General features: G+C 43.8%; 1 protein-coding gene across 4 annotated transcripts; it reads left to right on the top strand.

Moving 5' to 3' along the window:
* Positions 1-975: 975 nt before the first annotated feature.
* On the top strand, positions 976-26584 carry LOC139378944 (FMR1 autosomal homolog 2). Of its 4 annotated transcripts, none has more exons than XM_071121574.1 (17): positions 976-1657; positions 4366-4418; positions 7121-7214; positions 8156-8227; positions 10978-11126; positions 11411-11504; positions 11749-11865; positions 11985-12155; positions 12286-12364; positions 12587-12744; positions 13103-13189; positions 23960-24188; positions 24947-25126; positions 25459-25659; positions 25771-25875; positions 26061-26146; positions 26240-26584. In XM_071121574.1, the coding sequence occupies exons 1-17, from the start codon at positions 1607-1609 to the stop codon at positions 26345-26347; spliced, it is 2034 nt and encodes a 677-aa protein (XP_070977675.1). In that variant the 5' UTR covers positions 976-1606; the 3' UTR covers positions 26348-26584. The 4 variants fall into 4 exon arrangements, with proteins under 4 accessions (XP_070977675.1, XP_070977676.1, XP_070977674.1 ...); XM_071121575.1 differs by having other exon boundaries at positions 8156-8242; positions 12587-12696; XM_071121573.1 differs by having other exon boundaries at positions 8156-8242.
* The last annotated feature ends 221 nt before the right edge of the window (positions 26585-26805 follow it).

The following is a 26805-nucleotide window of genomic DNA, read 5'->3' as shown; positions in this document are numbered from 1 at the left end:
GAGCAGTAAGAAGTGTCATACCGATTTATTGCATATTTCATTCAATAACATTTCACTGAGAAACTGCAGACCACCCATAGACTAATGGTGGCATGTAGTTATCCACAAAATTGGCTAGCCATAATGCTATGTTCATAACCAGGTAGGTAGGTGGTAATTTCCAGTTGTGAAGTAGTAAATCTGAGTGTATTTTTTATTTTTATACCTTTATTTAACTAGGCAAATCAGTTAAGAAAAAATTTGTATTTACAACGACAGCCTACTGGGGAACAGTGGGTTAACTGCCTTGTTCCGGGGCAGAAGGACAGATTTTTACCTTGTCAACTCTGGGATTCAATCCAGCAACCTTTACGGTTACTGGCCCAACGCTCTAACCACTAGGCTACCTGCGGCCCCAGTTAGATGCATTTACGTGCTTTGAACTCATTGAGAAACACTGATTGGCTAATAGCAAACAAACGGTGTCAACCATACACTAAAAGTACAGCAATCATGCTAGGAAACAAATTATAGTGTTCAAAAACCATATTAAGAGATTGCTTTTTATAAATAATGTTTTGTTGTTGCATTTAACTGCCGAAAATGCTGTTATCATGGTAATTTCCTTAGTAGGTGGCGTCAGAGGACTGAATGTGGGAGAAGTGGGAGCTCAGGATGATAAATTTGTTTCCTACTGGTAATTATGAGTTGGAGGCCAGTTCAAGTGGAGTTCTCAGTTTATGTGGTAAATTCCCACTTGGTTACGAACGCAGCATAAGAGCACGTTAATTTGGCCAACATAATTGATAGGAATCATCTCCAATAGATATTACAAAAATTGATATTTGGTTCATTTATTGGATAATACACTGACCAACCTCTAACTATTGAACCAATAAAAACAAATCTAGAGTTGATTGACGATTATTTTGACCAATAATCATTCAGGATGTCGCTTTGGGTGGATCTTTCAAGAGGGGTGGGATTTTCGAGGTCATTCCGTAACTCGGCGTGCGTTTGAGGGGACGGGCGGTTGGAGTAAAAGGAGTTGCCGGGCGATAGTGCACCACATACGTTTTTATCGGGAGGAGTCTTCCTAGCAAAATTGTACTTCAATATAAAATAAAGGAATCCCTTTGACGACTTTATACAAAAACATTACATCGACTGCTGCATTTGTATGCCTGTTTTAACATCCCCGCAAGTGACGGAGTCAAGGTGTTGGTGATAGCTAACTTAGGTAATTAGCGATAGCTAACATCATTAGTTTACTAGCTTTGAAGCACATTGCAACTTGACTGCCGCGGTCCCCGTCTCAACGCAGGACAGCACCTTGATTTTGCCGTTGCACGCCAGCTAACAAAGCTATCGATAGTTTGCTAACTAGTGTGAGCAAACGTCAAGTTGACCGCTGGAGACTATCTACCTAACGGTATCTGTTGATCCCATCAACACCCAACTCCCCAGCCCCTTCACCCCTCTCCCTCCACCACCCGAAACACTGGAAATCCACAAACGGTTGGAGAGCGGCGACGGGCCAGCGGCAGGGAAGCTGGGGGTGGTACCGGAACCGCACGGAGTCGTAGCGGCTTCAGAAAAGACTAGTCGTGGGGACCTACCGACTACTATGGACGGGTTGGCGGTGGAGGTTCGCGGCTCGAACGGGGCCTTCTACAAGGTAAAGGAAATGACCGGTGTAATTAGGATAGTCATGCGTTAACGTTAAACAACCACAAATATGAATCAGTCGACATTGTTTTGTTTTAACTAGAGTAGCTAGCTAGGTAGTGAGTTCATCTTCGTTGTTAGTTGGCAGATTCGGGTCGCATCATTCATTGAGTAGGCCCAACATCAAATGATAAGGTCGCTATTCATAGATTTCTACTTCGTCAGGGTTTGCCATTGTGGTGAACGCTTGTCGTGGCCTGTTTTTGTTAGCTAAATTCCAAATGTCTTAACTATGTTTTCTGTTTGGGCTGTTCAGTTAGCTAACGTTAGCCAGTTAGCTACCTAGTCTGGCATCACCTAACATCTTCCCGGGCACTCCTTTCTTTGGTTGGAGTTGCTAGCTAACCTCTCAAATTGGCGAGAATGTGGATTGGAGAATGATGCCACATCTGAAATGGTGATACCTAATGAAATATCGATCTGTTTGTTTGCTCGCCCGGTTTATCCCGAGCAATAACCCCCCCTTCAATTCTCTTTCCAAGGAGTGGGCTGAGTCAGCCTTCATTATTTCATTGAATCAAATTACTTACTTAGTTAGTCAGTCAGTCATATGACTGTTTCCAAAAAAATCATCACACCACAATGGCTTAATAACCATACGTGACACAACAAGGGGAAGTCAACGATTTCAGTCATTTTATTTAGTGACTCCTCAAATTGAGTCAAATGACTTGATTCAATGTCTGTGCCAAATGGTTGCTGTAGTGTAAGTGTGTGTGTGTGTGTGTGTACTGGCAGACAGTTGAATAGGCCCTAGTGATTTGCTATGGGTTGAATGGCCCAGGGTTGACAATGACTGAGGGACTGAATCAGGTGTTGGTAGAACAGATTATCCTAATCTCAACACTCCGCCAGTCAGTCAACACCATAGTCCTCCCCCTTTCCATGCTCTCTTCCTATCCCTCTTTTCCTCATCTTTCCATTCTGTCATTCTCTACCTCTTTTGTTTAGCCTTGTCTCATTTGTTTCCTCACTTTTTCCGGTCTCTTCTCTAGCTAGCTCCACTCTCCCCTCTCATTGACTCGTGGTTTATTTTTACACTCCTCTCACCTGTTCTGTTTACTGGCTGACAGTTTTGCACTCTGGACATTCGCGCTTATTTCTCTCCTCACTCTTGTTCAGATTTTATTTATATATTTCACGTTTTTAACCAGGTAAGCTATTTGAGAACGAGTTCTCCCTGTGTATTCTAAAGGTGTGATTATGATTTCCAGAGGAACCAGATTGGTTGGATAATTTAGGTGAAGACGACATGCCTGATGTCTTGCACATGCGTAACACACACAAACTACAATCCCCTTCAGCGCTGCCCTTTCTGCACAGTTACAGTAACCCATACACAGATGCCAAAAGGAATATCCTGCTATTACCAGTAATGTCAGGGGTGTAGACCTGGCACCCCCACTCTACACAGACCTGGCACCCCCAGAGGAGACCCTCTTTGGGCATGTGGGGAGTTCTAGTCCTCCTGGAACAGCACATGGCCGGAGAAGGAGTGACATCACTGTACGGCCGTGAATGACCACTCTAACCGCTGTGCTCTCCTGGGGTCATGTGACCACGACTGCCATGCCAAATGGCTTGCCTGACCCTTGACCTGATAGTAGAATGGAACACTGTTCACTACATCACACAACACGTGGCTACTTCAGTAGGCCCTGTAATGGAATATAGCTATTAGGCCTACCTCCTTTCTTCCATCACAGCAGCTATCAGAACAGTGTTTTTCCTCTGTGGTAGGTACTACCTATCCAGTCTGTGCCCATGCCTGCACTTTTGCGTGACAGCGACACAAATGGTGGCTGTTTGTGTTGTGACATTGCAGTTCAATCTGGCTTCCATCTGGCTCTTTGGCCATCTCTCTGGGGCCTGAGAAAGTGGCAGCAGAGCTGTGAAGTTACTGTGAGAATGTGTAATATGAGGGAATCTAATGCTAAGGGCTTTCATACATAGCCTAATGCTCGCTTAGACTGCCTCCTGAAATCTAAGCAGGTTTTCCTGGGAAGTGCCGGCCCTTTCATTTCCAGCAGGTGAAACTCCCTCACCTCAGCTCTGACACTCCCTCTCAGGCCCTAGTGCCACTGCCAGCGACATCGGCCCCATATAAGGCAGTGTAACACTGAGCACCGTGGCAACCCCCCCCCCCCCCCCCCCCCTGTCTCCGCTCTACTCCCACCCTGATGGAGAGTTTATGCCACTGTGATAGATCTGTTAATGGCTGACTGTGATGGATGAGGAACATATTTGGGCGAGGGGGTCTCGTAATGGTTGTTGATCAAGGATATGGTATCGCATTACTTTCTCCAGTGGGCACGGTCGTGTGCGCTTTTGATACCCATGTAGTCAGACCTGTTTTTACCCTCTGACAACACGCAAAGCCACATTTATTACATTGAAATGAGAGATGTCCAGCACAGCAGGACTGTCTACTGCTGTCAAGATAATTATGTTTTTTTGCCACATCCCCAGAGCTCTCACACATCCAGAGAGTTTCAGTTATATTTCCCTGTCCCCAAGATGGCTACACAGTCTTTTCAGTAACAGTCATAGTTCTTTCATGGGTTATGAGTCTACCCATTAGTCCCTCTGCCCTCCCATCAGTCAGTGGCGTAGACGTTTGCCTAACATAACGATTGGGGTTTCTCTCTTCTTTTTCAGGGGTTCATCAAAGATGTCCACGAAGACTCACTCACAATAGTATTCGAAAACAAGTAAGTTTTCATTCTCTCTCGTGACATAACGTGTAGAGTCGACCCTCTGCTTGTGTAGTTACTGACTCATGGAAGATCTGTCCGAGTTGCACACTATCACCAGTCTAGCCACTCTGCTCAAGTCATCACTCTCCCCCAGTTCTTTGGCCTAGTTTTACTGTCCTGAAATCCCCGTTTCAGAACCACCTGTGGTCCGGACACAGCTGTCCACAAAACCTTTATAGTCCCCCCGCCACCCCCTTCTTTCTGGAACTCATATCCCCCTGTACTGTTCCATCCCATCTCGCTAGCCACCCTCCTCCTACCCCCTGTTCCTCTTTCTCTAGTTGACTCTGTAAATAAATATAGTCCCCTGCTAAATATAGTTCCCTATGGTATGCAGGCAGGGGGGCTGGACAGTGGCCCCTGCCATTCTTGGGATGGCTCTGCCGTTCCAACAACCTCCCTCCTGTCCTCTTGCCTTGTGGAAGTGTAGGAGTAGCTGGTTGTAAGATACTACGTGAATGAATGAAAAGCCATGCTTTCTGTGAGACTGCTGGCTTACTGCTCCTTGACACCATTCTCCTTCATATTTGAGCCACTGACTTCAAAATAGGGTTGGCCTTTACATTATATTGGCTAGCTAGCCTATATTACAACTAGAGATGAAACGGTGTTTAAATTTCATATCATGATTATAGTGACAATTTATGCTTATCAGTATTATCTCGGTATTGTTCAAATGTGCTGGAAATGTTCTAAATGTACTGATACACACTAAGACGACCAATCAAATTAGAATCACTATGCACTTTTTTTTGTGCGTAAACATTAAAATAATAACTTTAAAGATGGCACCATGTGGCCATGAGAGGTAAAAGTTTCAGTTTTAGTTAACCCACTGTTCCTAGGCCGCCATTGAAAATAAGAATTTGTTCTTAACTGACTTGCCTAGTTAAATAAAGGTAAAATAAAAAAAAGTAAGCAAATCAAATGTGCATATAAAAACAACACGGGTAAAGCAATGTGCATGTGAGAACAATACAACCATATATAAACAAATCAAATGTGCAGTGTTGACGTTTTAAAATAACAACACAAATTGCAATGAGCCCAACAATTGACATAAACACAGGAGTCTATAGTGTTTTTCCTGTTGGAACACTTTAAAACCAAGTCGACGTCTGCCAGATTTTAAATGAACAAAATATGTTAGGTAGGGTGACGACTACATAGCGTGTTATCGTGTGCAATGGGCAAATAGTCTGCAGACACACGACACATACAGCAGAACAACGTGAAGTGTTTTTACAGGAGTAGGTAACACTGACAGCTTCGGTTTACATTATTGACACGCTATTAGTAAGTTACAGACAAACCATAACATTTTCCCCCTTTCCAAAGTCCCCACATCATGCATTGAGCTAAAAGTTAAATTACCTTGCATTCGCTATAAAGTAGTAGGTGGTGGTCATGAAAATGACTCAAGAGATTTGAAGTGTTACCCCCTTTTCGCAGCTATTTATTTTATTAATAAAAACGTATTTATTTTGCATGTTCTGTAGACCGGGAACCATCTTCGATTTCAGTTTCCCTCAGCACGCTTGTAAAACCCACAATACGACCATACTTCAGATTTGGTCCTGTCACTGCCTTCCTCCATGTTTTCACACAAAACATGGCGGACTGTTGCTAACTTTGGTTGATGCTGGACAGTTTTTACTGTGAGTTTTTCAAACCTCGCTAATCAAACATGGTTTTAATTATTAAAAATTGAAACGGTAATGCTAACCGTCAGGATTTTTTTTGTTGTGAAAACGGTAACCGTTTCATCCCTAAATACAACTATGATGAACCCCCTCACATTTGACATACATATCTTTCTGTGAATCTGAAGCCAGTAGGTTGAACTGTTTTTAGACTGAGCTCTCATTTGGAGTGTTTTATGTAAAAGGACACGCTACTACCTACCGGATATCCTAGTTTTATATGATGCTTGATTCTCACCCACACAGTCTTCCCATAGATAAATGATCTAATGTACATTATAGGTGGTGTCTTAGGATCATTACCATATGTAATCCAGTAACTCTATTAGGTTTATGGCTTTCCCCTTCTTGTAAACGCTCATTCATCTCACTTCCTGGCCCCCACTGACTGCCTGTCACCAAGTGATTTGTCTGTCAGCTAGAGAACACTGCTTCAGGCAGAATGACTATTAAGCTTTAGTTATGTTCGGGGTTGACACGCTTTTGGGTCTCGTTCCTGTTTCTTTATGGTACTTTCATTAGGGTCTGTGTTCCGGGAAGTTTCTGCTACACATGCGCACACACCAGAGGCGGCTGGTATAAGGAGCTATAGGAGGACTTGCTCATTGTAATGGCTGGAATGGAATCAATGGAACAAACACATTGTTTCCATGTGTTTGTTTGGTATCATTCCAGCCATTGCGATGAACTCGTCCTCCTATAGCTCCTCCATCAGCCTGATCTATCACACACCCAGACTTTATTCTGGACCGAACTGGTGTGGCGATGTCTGTCAATGTAATATAAAGTGTTGGACAGGAGGTGAACTTTCATAAATCACATGACAAGAAGAGGGGGGGGGGGTCAGCTGATGTTCCTCCTACTGTTGTAACTGAAAGGTGTTTGTTTCCCCTTTCCCGATCTGTCTCCCTCGCTCTCTCCACCTCGCTGCCCCCCCCCCCCCCCCAAAAAAAGCTGGCAACCAGAGAGACAGCTGCCCTTCAGTGACGTTCGGCTGCCGCCCCCAGCTGACTACCACAAGGACATCGGTGAGGGAGAGGAGGTGGAGGTACGTCTGCCCGCTCATGTTATGTCCCCAAATTCTCCAGATCCCACTATCTCCCACTTGGGTTGCAAAACAGATTCCAGAAACATTCCAGGAATCTTCCACCTGGGATTTCTGAGAAAATTTGGGAATGTTTCTGGAATTTTCCAACCTAATTCCCCTCATTATTTTTTGAGGGCCAGGAGTTTTTCCTCACTGTGTGACCTGACCAGAAAAACAGTGGAAACTCCTTCCTTGGTTGGTTTCTACCTCCTGTTTAGTCCATTGCCCACACGCTCCGTGCTATTCGGATACTTGGGATGTCCCTACCCCATTAAAGTTGACATTTTTAAAATGGTTAATTTTAAGTAAGGGTAGGGATTTCTCAAGGATCCCGGATAGCACTGACCCTACCCACATGTGATGTCATAAAGCATTCCATACCACACATTAATCCATATCACTATCAGTGGTTTAGTTTGCTTCCTCCGTCGTGATTCCATTCATAGCTGGAGATTACTACCCATGAGCCCAGGTCCCAGCCAGTCCAGAGATTACCCAGAGTCCTGTTCACTACGGCAGAGCGATGTGGAGACGGATTAACCACAGTCCAATTTAGACATGATTAGCCAGCTAGGATTCCATTCTTCAGCACAGCAGCACTCTAATCATCTTCGCCATGGAGAGACACTCCATCTCACTGTTTATCATATCATTACATAATCACTTTACTAAATATTTTGCCTGACCTGTTTGGTTAATGTTAAATGGTAGATTTCAGAAAGTTTCCCCTCTTCTTGTAATTGTTCTGGTATCATTGCTCTGGGGCATCCCTAAGCATGATGAATTGATCAGGAAATCCAGAATTTCAGTAAAACCTGCCAGTTACTGGAATTTTGCAACCCGAGCAGGTATAAACACCTGTATGTCCCGGTATAATCATCTCCTGTCTACCCCTCCAACAGGTGTACTCGAGGGCCAATGAGCAGGAGCCATGTGGCTGGTGGCTGGCCCGGGTGAGAATGATGAAGGGAGAGGTGAGTCAGGGACTGGTGAGTTAGGGGTCGGGTGCACGCTGGGGCCGGCATGGGGTCGGTAGGGGGGGGCACTGTGTGTGTGTGTGTGTGATTTAAAAACAATTCTGTGTGCTTGCATGCAACATGGTCGGGTCTCACTCTGTGTGAAGAGGTGATGAACATCCCCGTATCTCAACCAAGACTTTGGTGTACTGTTGCTAAATAGTCCCCTTTTAATTTTCTTGATCAGTCCAAGTAGTCATTTGTGCAATGTCATGTGCATGTTGTGTGATGCATCAGCGTTTTACACACACGCTCCGTCCACTGCGGGATACCCCTCAGTCATCCCTTGTATAGACCCACACACAGCACTCTAATGTAGGCTAATTGGGATAACTAATGCAGCAGGAAGCACATACAGTGCCTTGCAAAAGTATTCAGCCCCCTTGAACTTTGCGACCTTTTGCCACATTTCAGGCATCAAACATAAAGATATAAAACTGTATTTTTTTGTGAAGAATCAACAACAAGTGGGACACAATCATGAAGTGGAACGACATTTATTGGATATTTCAAACTTTTTTAACATATCAAAAACTGAAAAATTGGGCGTGCAAAATTATTCAGCCCCTTTACTTTCAGTGCAGCAAACTCTCCAGAAGTTCAGTGAGGATCTCTGAATGATCCAATGTTGACCTAAATTACTAATGATGATAAATACAATCCACCTGTGTGTAATCAAGTCTCCGTATAAATGCACCTGCACTGTGATAGTCTCAGAGGTCCGTCAAAAGCGCAGAGAGCATCATGAAGAACAAGGAACACACCAGGCAGGTCCGAGATTCTGTTGTGAAGAAGTTTAAAGCCGGATTTGGATACAAAAAGATTTCCCAAGCTTTAAACATCCCAAGGAGCACTGTGCAAGCGATAATATTGAAATGGAAGGAGTATCAGACCAATGCAAATCTACCAAGACCTGGCCGTCCCTCTAAACTTTCAGCTCATACAAGGAGAAGACTGATCAGAGATGCAGCCAAGAGGCCCATGATCACTCTGGATGAACTGCAGAGATCTACAGCTGAGGTGGGAGACTCTGTCCATAGGACAACAATCAGTCGTATATTGCACAAATCTGGCCTTTATGGAAGAGTGGCAAGAAGAAAGCCATTTCTTAAAGATATCCATAAAAAGTGTCGTTTAAAGTTTGCCACAAGCCACCTGGGAGACACACCAAACATGTGGAAGAAGGTGCTCTGGTCAGATGAAACCAAAATTGAACTTTTTGGCAACAATGCAAAACGTTATGTTTGGCGTAAAAGCAACACAGCTCATCACACTGAACACACCATCCCCACTGTCAAACATGGTGGTGGCAGCATCATGGTTTGGGCCTGCTTTTCTTCAGCAGGGACAGGGAAGATGGTTAAAATTGATGGGAAGATGGATGGAGCCAAATACAGGACCATTCTGGAAGAAAACCTGATGGAGTCTGCAAAAGACCTGAGACTGGGACGGAGATTTGTCTTCCAACAAGACAATGATCCAAAACATAAAGCAAAATCTACAATGGAATGGTTCAAAAATAAACATATCCAGGTGTTAGAATGGCCAAGTCAAAGTCCAGACCTGAATCCAATTGAGAATCTGTGGAAAGAACTGAAAACTGCTGTTCACAAATGCTCTCCATCCAACCTCACTGATCTCGAGCTGTTTTGGAGGAGGAATGGGATTTTACGTCCAAGATGTTTGGTGCTGTAGCCTATTTGTCAATGTGCATGAAAACGAGTATCGTTGAATGACAACAAACACTTAATTGAAGAATCCCTACTAATGACCAATGGAGTGTGGACTTTGGCTCCGAAATTCCGCTTGGCTCGAGAAAAATGTTTGTGTTTTTCATTTTAGTTAAAGTAGTGCCATATTGTTTAAGTTCATTTATAAAGTGAATAAAGTTTGGTTTTGAATTAGACCATTTGCATTTGTGAATACGAAATGTACCTAGTATTATTAGCAGTTCCCCAAAAAACCTTGCCGACGACCAAAACTAACAGAAACGTCACATTGTCGTCATAATATATGCACGAACTGTTTCGAATGGGAAGCATACGGACGCCGTTAGTGAGGCTTGATGCTGGATTTGACCACTATTTTGATCAGTGATAAAGGTTTGGAATGCCAGCTTTGTGTGGTTTGTGCTTTGTGTGGAGTTCCATCTCTCTCGCTCTCTCTCTCGCGCTCTTTCTCTTGCCCTCGCTCTGTCAGAAGGGACTAAGAAAATGACTATTGGTTAATTTATCACATGAATAAAACCTTAGCTGAATTACATTTTTAAAGAGAAGTGCCATTTCTGATTAACCTTGACCCAAAGCCCTATGAATATTCAATGTAAGTTGTCTTGTGTGGAATGAATAATTGACGTCTTTGTGGCTGTTTGATTGTTTGCTCTGTTTACTCCCTAGGTAGTTTGGTAGAAGTACCTCATCTAGCCTAACACACTATAGTCCCCATTATTATTATTCGGCACACATTATTTCTCTTGCCATTTCTCAATCTCTGAAAACCCTTGTTATCCTTGCAGGATTGAAACGTTGTTTATTAATAAAGGTATATGGTGGAGCTCTGTGTAAAATATACTCTTTTTAAAAAAATTATTCTTGTTATTTTACCCATATTTATATTAATCTGGGTCTATTTCTATTCATTAAATATTTTCTTTCTCTTGCAATTTCGCCATCTCTGAGAACCTTTGTCTCTCTATTTGAACCCTTTAGTTTTACGTTATCGAGTACGCAGCGTGCGACGCCACATACAACGAGATCGTCACGCACGAACGCATCCGGCCCGTCAACCCCAACAGCCCTTCTTCCCGAAACTCCTTCCACAAGGTCCCCATCGCCATCCCAGAAGACCTACGGAACATGTGAGTGTTTGACCTCTGACCCCGGCAGTGCACTACACTACACCATCCTCACCACTGGGGCGGCACTGTTGAAAGGCTACTTCCTACATAGTGTAGGGAATAGGGTGCTATTTGTGAAGGGTTTCTTGTTTAGACAGTTATACACATCGAAATGTTGTCATTGGAGCTATGTCTTTGAGCTGTCTTTTGGGCAGGCCATCAGCCTTTCACAGTAGCAGCATAGTGCACTGTTGTGAATAACTGTGGTTTGACCCAAGTTATTTTCTTTTTTTATTAACCAACAGCTGTGCGAACGACAACATCCATAAAGACTTCAGGAAAGCCATTGGAGCCAACTGCATCTTCTACAGTGCAGCCTCACACGAGCTCATCGTGTTGGTCAGTATCACAGCCACTACTGCTTTAAGGGGCTGTATTCAACACTCCTACTCTGAGAAGCTTAGTGATCTAGGATCAGTTTGCCTTTTTTAGTTCATTATTAGGCAATTATATGGACTGGGGGGACCTGATCCTAGATCCGCTCTCCTACTCTGAGAGCAGTGCTTCAAGGCTAGCATTTTTAGTAATGTCCCTTTTTCTTCTTTAACCAGCTTTCTCAGACTAACACTTCTGCTTTCTCTAGTCAACAAATGAGACAACAGTGAAGCGTGCTGCTCTCCTGAGCGACATGCACTTCCGCAGCATCCGTACCAAGCTCATGCTCATGTCCCGCAACGAAGAAGCCACTAAACACCTTGAGGTATACACACACACTTCTCACCCCATGTTCATTCAGTTAGAATCAAACACGCTTGAGAATGTAACTTGGAGACTGGCCATCAACATGTAGACAGACACCCTATTGTCCTTGTCCCCCAGACAAGTAAGCAGCTGGCGTCCGCGTACCAGGAAGAGGTGAAGGTAAGGGAAGACCTGATGGGTCTGGCCATTGGCTCCCACGGTGCCAACATCCAGCAGGCCAGGAAGGTGCCTGGTGTCACCGCCATCGAACTGGAGGAGGAGAGCTGCACCTTCAGGATCTACGGAGAGGTGGGTGGGTATGTTGTGGTGAGAGTGGGGTCTTGGTGTGTGTCAGCGTGTGTGTGGCAGGCTGTCAGCCTTTATCTCTCTCTGTATGTGTTTAATGGCAGGTTGGATTGATGTTGTGTTTGCGTTGCAGACCCCAGAAGCAGTGAAGCTGGCCAGGGTTTTCCTGGAGTTCAAAGAAGACTACTTCCAGGTGCCCAGGAACCTCGTAGGTGAGTGATGCCCCACCCCCATGATTTAGTCAATCAGGAAAGTTCCTGCATACACATGTACTGAGAAACAAAGATTGTCTGAATTGTGGCATCTTTTATAATTTGATATAAACTAGAGGGCAAGTTGGTCAGGATGATATCTATGAGGGTGCCCATGTTTACGGATTCATCCAGTTAATCCTTGGTCTCCAAATGCCCCCTCTTCTTTCTCTCCTCTCCCAGGAAAAGTGATCGGCAAGAATGGCAAAGTCATCCAGGAGATTGTGGACAAGTCCGGGGTGGTGCGGGTCCGGATCGAGGGGGACAATGACAAAAAGCTTCCCCGTGAGGAGGTAGGCAAGCAGGGGGCTGGCAGAGAAGACACTGCCCCTAAACAAGAGGTGAATGGAATTTTGCAATCCATAGGCTTGGTCTGTCGACGCTGTCAGTTGTCCCATTTCAGTTTCCGCTGCATGTCTGTACTGTACATTACCCATTCTAGGAGGGGTTGCTTGGGCCCACTCCATCGGTTGGTGTATATCACTGTTGTTCAGTGTGCTTTTCCCCACTTTATTTAAAAAAAAATGTCCCTTCAAAGAGAAACCTCTATGTACATCAATTTAAAGACACCAGTTATTTGGCCCTTGTGTAAATGTACAAATGTGTCCAAATGTCCATGACTAAACATCAGGACTCGTCCACCTCCAAATGTATAATGAAGCGTAACAGTCCACTCTCTTACACTGTCCTTCTCTCCAGGGCATGGTCCCCTTTGTCTTTGTGGGAACTAAAGAGAACATCAGCAACGCCCAGGCCCTACTGGAGTACCATGTGGCCTACCTACAGGTGAGACGCACACACACACACACACACACACACAGAGGGGAGAGATCACTGCCGCTCTCAGGCCTGACCTCTGCTCATGTCAATTAAACATTGGACCCCTCTCTGTTACGACACGTTAAGATATATATTGACCCTATATGCCTGTGTATTTTTTATACATGCTTACATACATACTGTGGGCCAATGGCCAGAATATAGACGCATGGTAGGAGTTCCCATTACCCACAGATTTAGGATCAGATTACCCAACCCCTCCCTAACCATAACCGTAAAAATATCTGACCCTGAATCCAGGGCAAGTTCTAGTCTAGCTACTCTTGAGTGGACATTCATGGAAGACGTTGTCTTACACTGGTTGGTGTTCTTCTGTGTATTCTACACACCACCACTTCTGTATGGGGAGAGGGGAGTAGATGCAGTGTGTAGAAGGTGGTGTCAGATCATTCCAAATTGGTCACCTGTCCCGCCCTCCTCCACCTACCTCATGTGAAAGCTGCTGAGAGCGGCTCCATTTTGCCCTTACCCTGTGCTTTTAAAAATAGCCCCCTACTCAGGGTTGGGACGAGGGGTAGGGGTGTAGATTACAGGATATCTGGACCCTAGCCTCCAAAAATAACGCACCCTCTACTCATCCTTGCACCCCCTCACCCATCGTCAGCCACCTCACACAAGGCTCAGTGGCGACAGCTGTCGCATTCTGAAGTGACACCCTCCAACCCTTCCACCCTCAACCACCTCACCTAACCAAAAGTTCCCAGTAAACTGCTGTCTGTACTTTAGCCCAATCCCTAAAACGCCTAAACTGACCACCCCCTTGTACACACTGCAGAACATAGTGTTTGGCTATTACATGGCTTATTTCACAAAACCACTGGGAAATCACATCAAACTGCTGCAGATGGTAAAGTCACATGACTTAAGGCTGTGTCAACTCTGCACTGATGGGGTTTTCCCCACTAAAATTGCATCCCAAATGGCACCCTATTCCCTTTTTATAGTGCACTACTTTTGAGCAGGGCCCATAAGTATGGGTGGGTCCCATTATGTTGCTAAATAAATAATCAAATCATATAAATGTTTGCCAGTCCACATAGTCGAAGTCGGAAGTTTACATACACCTTAGCCAAATACATTTAAACTCAGTTTTTCACAATTCCTGACAATTAATCCGAGTTAAAATTCCCTGTTTTAGGTCAGTTAGGATCACCACTTATTTTAAGAATGTGAAATGTCAGAAAAATTGTAGAGATTTATTTCAGCTTTTATTTCTTTCATTTCCAGTGGGTCAGAAGTTTACATACACTCAATTAGTATTTGGAAGCATTCCGTTTAAATTGTTTAACCTGGGTCAAATGTTTCGGGTAGCCTTCCACAAGCTTCCCACAATAAGTTTGGTGAATTTTGGCCCATTCCTCCTGACAGAGCTGGTGTAACTGAGTCAGGAGTGTTGACGTTGCTCGCACACACTTTTTCAGTTCTGCCCACACATTTTCTGTAGAATTGAGGTCATGGCTTTGTGATGGCCACTCCAATACCTTGACTTTGTTGTCCTTAAGCCATTTAGCCACAACTTTGGAAGTATGTTTGGGGTCATTGTCCATTTAGAAGGCCCATTTGCGACCAAGCTTTAATATTCTGACTGATGTCTTGATGTTGCTTCAATATATCCACAATTTTCCTCCCTCATGATGCCATCTATTTTGTGAAGTGCACCAGTCCCTCCTGCAGCAAAGCACCCCCACAACATGATGCTGCCACCCCCCGTGCTTCACGGTTGGGATTAGAGGTCGACCGAATATGATTTTTCAACACCGATACTGATTATTGGAGGACCAAAAATGCCAATACCGATTAATCGGCAGATTTTTATTTTATTTTTTAAATGTATTTGTAAAAATGACAATTACAACAGTACTGAATGAACACTTATTTTAACTTAATATAATACATCAATAAAATCAATTTAGCCTCAAGTAAATAATGAAACATGTTCAATTTGGTTTAAATAATGCAAAAACAAAGTGTTGGAGAAGAAAGTAGAAGTGCCATATGTGCTATGTAAGAAAGCTAACGTTTCAGTTCCTTGCTCAGAACATGAGAACATATGAAAGCTGGTGGTTCCTTTTAACATGAGTCTTCAATATTCCCAGGTAAGAAGTTTTAGGTTGTAGTTATTGTAGGAATTATAGGACTATTTCCCTCTTTTCCATTTGTATTTCATATACCTTTGACTATTAGATGTTCTTATAGGCACTTTAGTATTGCCAGTGTAACAGTATAGCTTCCGTCCCTCTCCTCGCTCCTCCCTGGGCTCGAACCAGCAACACAACGACAACAGCCACCATCGAAGCAGCGTTACCCATGCAGAGCAAGGGAAACAACCACCCCAAGGCTCAGAGCGGGTGACGTTTGAAACGCTATTAGTGCGTGCTAACTAGCTAGCCATTTCACTTTGGTTACACCAGCCTCATCTCGGGAGTTGATAGGCTTGAAGTAATAAACAGCGCAATGCTTGACGCACAACGAAGAGCTGCTGGCAAAACTCACGAAAGTGCTGTTTGAATGAATGTTTACGCACCTGCATCTGCCCACCACTGCTCAGTCAGATACTTAGATACTTGTATGCTTGTATGCTCAGTCAGATTATATGCAACGCAGGACACGCTAGATAATATCAAGTAATATCATCAACCATGTGTAGTTAACTAGTGATTATGATTGATTGTTTTTTATAAGATAAGTTTAATGCTAGCTAGCAACTTACTTTGGCTTACTGCATTCGCGTAACAGGCAGTCTCCTTGTGGAGTGCAACGAGAGAGAGGCAGGTCGTTATTGCATTGGACTAGTTAACTGTAAGGTTGCAAGATTGGATCCTCCGAGCTGAGAAGGTGAAACTCTGTCGTTCTGCCCCCGAACAAGGCAGTTTAACCCACCGTTCCTAGGCCGTCATTGAAAATAAGTTTTCTTAACCTACTTGCCTAGGTAAATATATATATATATATTTTTTTATAAATAAAAATCGGCAAAATCGGTGTCCAAAAATACAGATTTCCGATTGTTATGAAAACTTGAAATCGGCCCCAATTAATTCGCCATTCCGATGATTCGGTCGACCTCTAGTTGGGATGGTGTTCTTCGGCTTGCAAGCCTTCCCCTATTTTCTCCAAACATAATGAGGGTCATTATGGCCAAACTGTTCTGTTTTTGTTTCATCAGACCAGAGGACATTTCTCCAAAAAGTACAATCTTTGTCCCCATGTGCAGTTGCAAACTGTAGTCTGGCTTTTTTATGGCAGTTTTGGAGCGTGGCTTCTTCCTTGCTGAGCGTCCTCTCAGGTTGTCGATGTAGGACTCGTTTTACTGTGAATATAGATACTTTTGTACCTGTTTCCCCCAGCATCTTCACAAGGTCCTTTGCTGTTCTGGGATTGATTTGCACTTTTCGCACCAAAGTACGTTCATCTCTAGGAGACAGAACTCGTCTCCTTCCCGAGCGGTATGACGGCTGCGTGGTCCCATGGTGTTTATACTTGCGTGCTATTGTTTGTACAGATGCACGTGGTACGTTCAGCCGTTTGGATATTGCTCCCAAGGATGAACTAGACTTGTGGAGGTCTCCAATTTTTTTTCTGAGGTCTTGGCTGATTTCTTTAGATTTTCATGCACAAAGTAGATGTCCTGACTGACTTGCCAAAACTATAGTTTGTTAACAAGAAATTTGTGGAGTGGTTGAAAAAAAGTTTTAATGATTCCAACCTCAGTGTATGTAAACTTCCTACTCCACTTCTAGCTACACATATGCTTTTTAACTTAACATGTACCTTGGCCTCTGCCCTATAGGAATCTTACACACAATGCCTATAGAAAGACTACACCCCCACCCCCTGGATTTATTCACATTTTATTGTTACAAAGTGGAGTTGAAATGGACTTCATAGTAATTTTGTCGACGATCTTCACAATACTCTGTAATGTCAAGTGGAATACAATTCCAAATGTGTTAAAGGATTAATGAAAAATAAAACTAATATACCTTTATTAGATAAATATTCACCCCTGAGGCAATGCATGTGTTAACACAGTTAGCAGCGATTTGACGTGAGTTTTCTTGAGTTAGTCTGAGCTTTGCACACCTGTATTGTGCGATATTTGCCCATTTTAATTTTTGGGTGAAATTCTTCAAGCTCTGTAAAGTTGTTGGATCATGGCTAGAAAGCCATTTTCATGTCTTGAAATAGATTTTCACTCTGATTTAGGTCAAAACTGTAACTCAACCACTCAGGAACGTTCATTATTTTGGAAAGCAATTGCAGTGTAGATTTGGCTTTGTTGTAGGTTATTGTCCTGCTGAAAGGTGAATTCCTCTCCCAGTGTCTGGTGTAAAGCAAACTGAAGCAGGTTTTCCTCTAGAATCTTGCCTTTTCGAAGCTTCATCCTGCTTATTTTCTTCCTGAGAAACTATCCTGTCTTTGCTGATATTAGGCATACCCATACAATGATGCAGCCACCACTGTGCTGGAAAATAAGGAGGTATTTACTCAGTGACATGTTGGATTTGCTCCAAACATAAGACTTTGCATTTAGGCCAAAAAGTGTAGGCCTTTGCTGTGTTTCACAGACAACAATCATGCGTTGTTGCATACATATGCATGTCTCGCATGTGGCTCAGTTGGTAGAACATTGCATTTGCAACACCAGGGTTGTGGGTTCGATTCCCATGGGGGACCAATACTTGACAGTACAAAAATGTATGCACACTAAATCGCTCTGGATTAGAGCGTCTGCAAAATTACAAAAAAAATTAAAACGTCTCAGACGAACCATCACAGGCAAAGCGTCTATGGGACTAATATTGAATCCTGCTACACCGGCTGAGACGTTCACCATATCTGCAGGGCTTGCAAACTTCTACGGATTACAAAGGGAAACCCAGCTGCGAGCTGTCCAGTGACGTGAGCCTACCAGACGGGCATAATTCTTTCTATGCTTTCTTCAAGGCAAGCAACACTGAACCTTGCATCAGAGCACCAGCTGTCCAGGACGACTGTGTGATCACACTCTCCGTAGCCGATGTACAGTGGTTCGTTCTTTTAAAAGTTGCAGCGTAGGGAGTAGGCTACAGTACTGGGCTATTTAGCTAAAGAATGCTGTGTCGTGCAGGCACGCGGGAGTCCGGGGTTCAATTCCCCAACTAGGAGGAAGGAGTAGGCTGTCCTTGTAAATAAGAATTTGTTCTTAACTGACTTGCCTAGTTAAATAAAGGTTACACTAAGAGCATAACATTTCTACACCATCATTTTTGTCTAACCAATACCCAAACGGAGATTCAGTGAAAATCAATGAGAGATTTTTATTTATCAAGACCAGTGCCCATGCTTGCCCCAGCGCAGTGTGAAACTGTGCTAAAATAGTTGTAGGCTATTGCTTCAAATTCTATTGCTTCGAACTTCAATATGCTCTTTAAATAAATAAGACCACTTTTAACAGCACATTACTCAACACTAGTGGGACTCATGTCACCTACGGTAGGCCTACAGTATATTGGAAAATATGGCGTGACTCGCCACCAATAATTACATATAGAGGATTCTAAATTAAAACCAAAAGCCGCCTCATGGGTCTACCGGTGGTGGCCGGCACAGGTATCGAACCTGCATCTGTAGCAACGCATTTTGCGCTGCGCCACTCGGGAGTCCCCATCCACAAAGTAACAAAATACAGAGAGGTGTTGGTAAAGGTATATTGTCCTGCTTATAACCCATAATGGGCTATTATAATACTGTACATGGTGTCCAGGTCAGGATAACCAAAACATTTATTTATTAAAGACTATCAGAAAGAATGTTGGTACTTATTTTGATCCAAAGCCATGAATGAGTGAGTCACTCAGCTTTATGTAGGTGCTGGGCTATAGGACTGTGCCATCAACTTGATAATATATAACAATACTTTGGAGGTTATTTTTTGTTTGTGGGGGGAGAATGAAAGTGAGTGATTGTAATCTGAGTAAAGGCCAAAACATTTATTTCTGTTTTTAGAGGGAGAGAAACGCTGGGCAAGTTGTGCACCGCATTCTGGGACTCCCTACACGGTCAGATGTGATGCATAATACCTTTTTTGTTTGATCTTTTCTGGTGGTTGCAATTTCAGTTTCATCCAATCACGCCTAGTTGTAGTACAGCCAACCTAACTAAGAAATACATTTGACGATAGAATTCTCCCCCTTACCCTCCTAGGCAAGTCTATTGACCAGCTACCTGCTAATAGCCATAATGGCGCTGTACAACGTGACCGTGTGTGTGTTTTGAAAGAGTATTTTCCAGTAAACTGAAATTAGTTTACCTTCATTAGACAACTTTGTTCCAATATTCCTGTCGTTCTGTGATATTTATTCCCATAGTAATTTTATGGATTCATAACTAATAAACATCTGCATTTTGAGTATTTTTATCATTTTATTATAAAGATGCTGATGAAGAAATACTGTATTGTACAGTATGTGCTTTTACATTTGGATAATAAAGTATTTAAACAAATGCAGGTGGCTTATGTCTTATCAGGCTACTGTGCAGTCTGACAAGTAAACATAGCAGAACAGCATAATGGTCCGGATGGCACTTGCTCTGCCCAGTGAGCAGTTGGTCAAGTTCTGTTGTCAGAAGAGGAATGGAAATGTCAGGATGACCTGATGAACCCGCCAGGTATGTTGACTCTGCCTGTCGGAGGTGGAGTTCCAGAGCTCACAGGTGTGCCTGGCATGGATTGTAACTTTCTCGTTCCTCGCCCTCTTCAACGCGTCATTCTCCACCAATGCTGCCATGCTCTGGACCAATGCATCAGCTGTCGCCCATATCTCTTCCCTCAGATAATGTTTCTCTTTCTGCTGGTCTGCCTTCAATGACTTGATCTCATCTTCAAAGTTTGAATCTGATCCATGTGCACCTTCATCAGATGAGCAGAATGGTACCACCCCTGAGCCCCCATCAATTTACAGTGGCCTATGATAGAAACGGTAGATCAATTAAGAATGAAATGAGTCCAACACTAATGCTGCGTACACATTTTAAGAATCTAGCAAAACTAACTGCTTTCTTGGCAACCTTGTGTTTTGTCTCGGTGCGGCGTGTTGTCCAGCCCTTTGTCCACTGATCTCCACGGATGGTTGTCGGCATGGTTGTATTCTCTGCAAAAACACATTCACATTTTTTTATTTATTTAACCTTTATTGATTTTTATTACACAGTATGCCTCCACATTGATAGGCAATATACATGTTTGTTTTTTTTGTATAGAAAATGCTTTTAAACCAAAATACCTTTTTTTTTTGTTTTTTTTTTGTTCTGGTGATCATCTCAGTTCCAGCTAATTTTCAAGTCCTCTTGAAAATCCTAATCCTGGAACGGGTAGCACCATAGAAAGAAGCTGGCTTGATGAAAACGATGTCTGTTCTCTTTGGTCACAATGTCCTTTTTTGGGGGGTAAACAGCTCGTTTTTGAATGGTAACTGTTATGGGTGCAGTATGGGCCGGGGTGAAGAGTACTGGAAAGGTGACTTTCACACCTACAGTAGCCGGGCTATAAAGAGTAGTGTCCTGCTAATCTGGCTACAAGTGTTTGAAAACCTGTTTTCAAAATGCCACCAGCTGTCCCTCGCTAATGTAAATAAAACACAGCATCTTGTTTACATTTTGTTTGCTTTCTTTATTGTAACCACAATGTCACATCATTTGTATCTACCTTTCCAATTACTTTCAGAGTTTGGGATTTACAAATGTGTGCATTTCATGTCATTTAAAAAAAAAAAACTTGTCTTATGCCTTTAGTGAGAGGTCTAATGCTTTTAATATTTAACCATATCTGCCCTCTGAATAAATATCCACGGGGCGTTTTTCACGCCATTATTAGTTACATTGTTTTAGTTTGAACGTGCAAACTGGCACTAAGAACAGCAGGAACGTTTCCCTAGTCAGCACCATTATTAGTGCAATGCCCCTTAAGTGTTGCTCTGTGCTACCCATTGGGGTGGAGTGGGGGTCTACCCCCACCCCTTCCTCATGGGCTAGGTTTGTCTTCTGTGCGTGGCTCTACGGCCCATCCCCTGCCCTCATGCCTTGAACCTCGCGCGCGCCCACCGCTATTTCAGTGGATAAGGCTGGAGATCTGCCAAACAGTCCCATTTGGGTGCCATTACCAATATATATATATATATATATATATATATATTGTCCTTCTAATAACAGGGGTAATAATAGATCTGTGAGAATATCCAAGGGGCTTTTATATAATTCAAAATGAATAATAATAATCAGTTTTAAAAAATATAACTTTTCAAATAACTTGAAGGGGGGGTATTTCTTGACATTGTTACTAATTTGTAAATTAAGCCAGCTTTTATTTAGAATTGTCTTTCTTTTGAGGGCGAGAAACCAAAAACCTGCAGTCATCTCATGGGTCTCCCAGTCGAGGCCAGCACAGGTATTGAACCAGCTTCTGTAGCAACACAGCTTGCACTGCGATTCGGTGTCTCAGACTGCCGCGCCACTAAGGCGCTGTACAAAGTGACCTGTCAGGAGTAGGCTGCAGTACTACAGAGACACAGTTGCGCCTTGGGACCCAAAAGCATAATCAGTGCTCTAACTCCCGCTTGCGCTGGTCTGGAGCAATGAAGTTGTGATGCCGGGTACCGTACTAAACCACAAATGACCTCTAAGTACCGCAGCATGATCGCAAAACTTTTTTTAGTGGAGCAACCACTTTAAGACCTTTTTATAACAGGTTAACATTCACAAGGCTGTAGGGCCAGACTGATTACCAGGATGCCTACTCAGAGCATGCGCTGACCAACTGACATTTTCCACCTCTCCCTTAACATCTGTAATGCCCACTTGTTTCAAGCAGACCACCATTGTCCCTGTGCCCAAGAACACTAAGGTAACCTGCCTAAATGACTACCACCGTGTAGCACTCACATCTGTAGCGGTGAAATGCTTTGAAAGGCTGGTCATGGCTCACATCAACACCAGCATCCCAGAAATCCTGGACCTACTCCAATTTGCATACCACCCCAACAGATCTACAGATGATGCCATCTCTACTACACTCCACACTGCCCTTGGGCAGAGTTTCCTGCCATTCAGGACCTCTATACCAGGCGGTGTCAAAGGAAGGCCCTAAAAATAGTCAGGCTCCAGGCACTGAAGTCAAACTGCTCTGTTTCCACACGGCAAGCGGTACCAGACAGCCACGTCTGGGACAAAAAGGCTCCTGAACAGCTTATACCCCCCCAAGCCATAAGACTACTGAACAGTTAATCAAATGGCAACCTGGACTATTTGCCTTGAGCCCCTTGTTTTTTTGCACTGACACTCTTGCGCAGGCTCTGAACACTCACTGAACTCTAATCACACACTCGCACAAAATGCACTGACACTCCAACACACACACACACCCACACACACACACACACACATTGACGCCACACACTCATACATTCTCATTCCTTCACACACTCTTCACATACACTGCTGCTACCCTCTTATCTATGCATAGCCACTTTACCCCTACCTACATATTACCTTAATTACCTTGACTAACCTGTCTCCCTGCATATTGACTACCTATATCCCTTGCATATATCCCTTGTATATATCCTCATTATTGTTACTCTTTTTCCTTTTAGAATATTTAGCAAATTTCTTAATTACTGCATTGTTGGTTATGGGCTCATAAGAATTTTACGGTGTGTGTGTGTGATTTTTTATATATATATATATATATAACTCACACCGTTCAAAAGTTTTTGTTCACTTAGAAATGTCCTTGTTTTTAAAAGAAAAACATTTATTATTTTTTTTATGGATCAAGTTGATCCGAAATACAGTGTAGACATTAATGTTGTAAATGACTACTGTAGCTGGAAACGGCAGATTTTTTTTATGGAATATCTACATAGGCGTACCGAGGCCCATTATCAATTAGCCTTTTAAAATGATAAACTTGGATTAGCTAACACAACGTGCCATTGGAACACAGAAGTGATGGTTGCTGATAATGGGCCTAATGTAGATATTCCATTAAATCTGATGTTTCCAGCTACAATAGTCATTAACAAAATCTACACTGTATTCCTGATGAGCTTGATCCTCCTTTCCAACAAATATCGAGGGTCTTATTCTGGTGACATGATGATCGATGCTTGGCTGCTGTTTGACAAATGCAAATAATATCGCTCTTCTCCATAATCTCAATGTAGTTAGCCTACCCACACTGCTTCTGCAAGCTATCATTTGCCAAGACCAGAGTTGGCACGTTGGCAATGCAACCGGCAGAGTTGAAAATGTGATGGAAACCCATTTAACTTTTATTTTTCATTCGGTACATGGGAATTGAATGGCAAAAGTTATTTGTGTGCACTGTCATTACGCACAGCCTTTTATCCGCAAAAACTCTGATGGAAACATCTCTGGTGGGATAATGTGCTTTTTACGCAGATTTGAGAATATTCGCATGAAAATCTGCCAAATTGGATGGAAGCCTAGCGACTGATATAACGATTTAAATCTATTTAATTCCCACTTCATGACGCAACGAAATGTAGAAAGTTTAAGGGGGTGTAGACTTTTTATAGGCACTATGTCCTAACATGTATCGCTGTCTCTCTGCCCTATAGGAATATACCTAATGATATATGTCCTAACATGTATCGCTGTCTCTCTGCCCTATAGGAATATACCTAATGATATATGTCCTAACATGTCCATCTCTAACAGGAAGTGGAGCAGCTGCGTCTGGAGCGGCTGCAGATTGACGAGCAGCTCCGTCAGATCGGGGTGGGGTACCGTGCCCCCCCTAGTCGGGTCGGGGGCACCGGCCCCGGGGACAGGGAGAAGGGCTACCTCACAGACGAGAGCAGCAACTCCACCAACCTCCACACCTCCCGCACCTACGGAGGCCGCGGACGAGGACGCAGGCCCTCCAACAGCCAGTACTCTGGATATGGTGAGACGAGATTACAACTCCCATGATCCCTTACTGCTAACTGCATTCTATCATCTGATAAGACCAATATCTCAATATACAAACATATTTATCATACACGAGGCTAAACTTTGAGTGGCGTTTCAAATGTTTACTCAGCGACGGTGTACAGCTGTGTACATACCTTTTTAACAGTGTCTGCTTGTACCCTGAACTCTCGCCCCCTCCCTTCCACAAAGATGTAGTTCTCCATCACTCAGGATTTCTCCATGCTCCTTCATCCATATCAACCTACTTCATATCAGTCAGGAGAGGCCTATCTATTCATGTTAAGAAAATGTAAAGATAGTCATTTACAATCAACCCAACGATCCTCACATGCTTCCATCTAAAACGGCAAATTATTATTTTGACTACAAGTGGATAGTTTGGTTCTGTGTGAACTTGGTGTTTGCAGGCTACACTCCGTCAGTCGACATGACGATTTGGTAACGTGCTTTGCTGCAGTGAACACCAACTGGTCTGACTATTTATTTGGTATTCTCTCTCATGGGTTTTCTGCTGAGACAACTGGTACACCACACACACTTGGGACTAAAAACTACAGTTTTGTACAAAACACTCCACATTCCATCATTCCTGCCTTCATCCCCCTCTCGCCATTTGTTCATTTCACTCCATTTCTCTGTCAGAACAAAACAGCTGCTAACTTACTATCGTAATCTATACTATTGTCAGTTGAAGATTAGTCTCTAGCTGCCCCTTACTCTGTTTTCCAGGTACTAACTCTGAGCAGTCCAACGCTTCTGAGTCAGAGGACCTCAACGAGCGCGACCAGCGGCCCCGAGGCGTGGGCGGAGATGAGAGGGGTTCCCGTCGGGGTGGCAGGGGCCGTGGATCCAACACCGGACGGGGTCGCGGAGGACCCGCCTCAAGGACTACCAACTCTATCAGCTCAGGTGCAATACAGCAGGCTTATTAATGGTGCAATACAGCAGGCCTATTAATAGTCCAAATGGGGTACAGGGTTGTATTCATTGTGCACCAAATATAGAGGGAAACAAACTGAAATTGGGAGGGACTTTGTGACCTTGTCCAATGAGAAATGCTCTTTTGAGTGTTCTGTAACAATGTTTTGTTCCGGTGTGCTCTAATGAATCAAATTGGTCCTTGGTGATACTGGGATGTTTCGGGTCAAACCTAATGGCCAAGTTTTCCTTCATTACGACTGGAAGGTGGTACAGTTTGATATGCTAGGCCTCTCTTTCTTTCTCTCCTCTCTCCTGGCCAGTGCTGAGGGACCCGGACAGCAACCCGTTCTCCCTGCTGGAGGGTGAGAGTGAGCAGGGCGACACGGACACCAGCGAGGGAGTGGGAGGAGTAGACCGCAGGAGACGCTCCCGCCGTCGCCGTAATGACCAGGAGCCAAGCGTGATGGACGCCGCCGCCACAGAGTCAGACAGCCAGGTCGGACCCAACGAGAACGGACTGGGTAGGAAGTCTGGAGAGTACCAGTGTTAGTTATGCTGTGTGACTAGTTTGAAGTTGAAGTGGTAAAGTTGCGTCTCTCATACTTCCTCTTTTTTTTCCTCTCCTTTATCAGATGAGGAGGGCCGACCCCAGCGCCGCAACAGGAGCCGCCGCCGTCGTAACCGCGGCAACCACCCCGAGGGAGGATCCCCCAGCCGTGACAGACAGCCAGCCGAGGGTGAGCAGTGTGTCAGACGTCCCAAACCTCCCTCCCTGTTGTCAGTCTAGACCTTAGAGGAAAATGGTAGTCTGATCTAGTCTACCGTATCCTTCCTTAGTCTCATTCGTCACTGTGTTGTGCTGGATGTGTCATTAAACAGTATATCCTGTTTAAATCACTGTTCTCTGGGTTCTTGTCTGTAGTGACCGTGGCAGACTACATATCCCGCGCTGAGTCGCAGAGCCGACAGAGCCTTCCCCAGGAGACACTTGCTGCTTCCGAGCCTAAAGTACAAACACACACACACACACACACCGTAGAAAATACCGGCTTATAGCAACTTGTTAAACTGACAGTTTCCCCTCCTCTGCTGTTCCCCCAGGAGAACGGGAGCAGCGCCAAGAAGGACGAGCGCGTGGTGCCCTCCAAGCGTTCCCCTAGCAACGGCATGGCCACGCCCAGCGAGACCCTGGTCAACGGCGTCTCGTAGAGGACTAGGTCCCACCCCCTAAAAACCCAGGTCTAGAGCAAGACTTCATGGCAAACTCTGTCCCTGCTTGCATTTACTTAAACCTTAAAACAGATGAGTGAAAAACAACAAAATACCGGATTCATACTTTGAGTGAGAGGGGGGAGAGAAAAAGTACAAAAAAACGACAGTCGCATCTTACTTAAACACACGTAACGGTGTATGTTATCCTATCTATCAGTACTTAGTGCTTATTTTTTTTTTAAAAACTAGGTTGCCAAAAGGGCTGGTGGATATGACTTGATTTAAAAGAGAACTGAATCTCAGAAAACAGGACGAGACAATTTAAAAAAAAATGTTATTACTGGTTTGGACTTGTGGTCGCTCTCCCATTCAAACAGAAGCGTCTCTAAAAGTTGAGAGGAGAATAGATGCCAGCTGGAGAAAGGGAGGGATAGGCGGATGAGTCCAAGCGGTGA

This window comes from Oncorhynchus clarkii, chromosome 21 (assembly GCF_045791955.1).
Source record: "Oncorhynchus clarkii lewisi isolate Uvic-CL-2024 chromosome 21, UVic_Ocla_1.0, whole genome shotgun sequence".
Classification (NCBI taxonomy): Eukaryota; Metazoa; Chordata; class Actinopteri; order Salmoniformes; family Salmonidae; genus Oncorhynchus; species Oncorhynchus clarkii.
The sequence above is the reverse complement of the archived record's forward strand: the minus strand, read 5'-3'. Positions and strand labels throughout refer to the sequence as shown.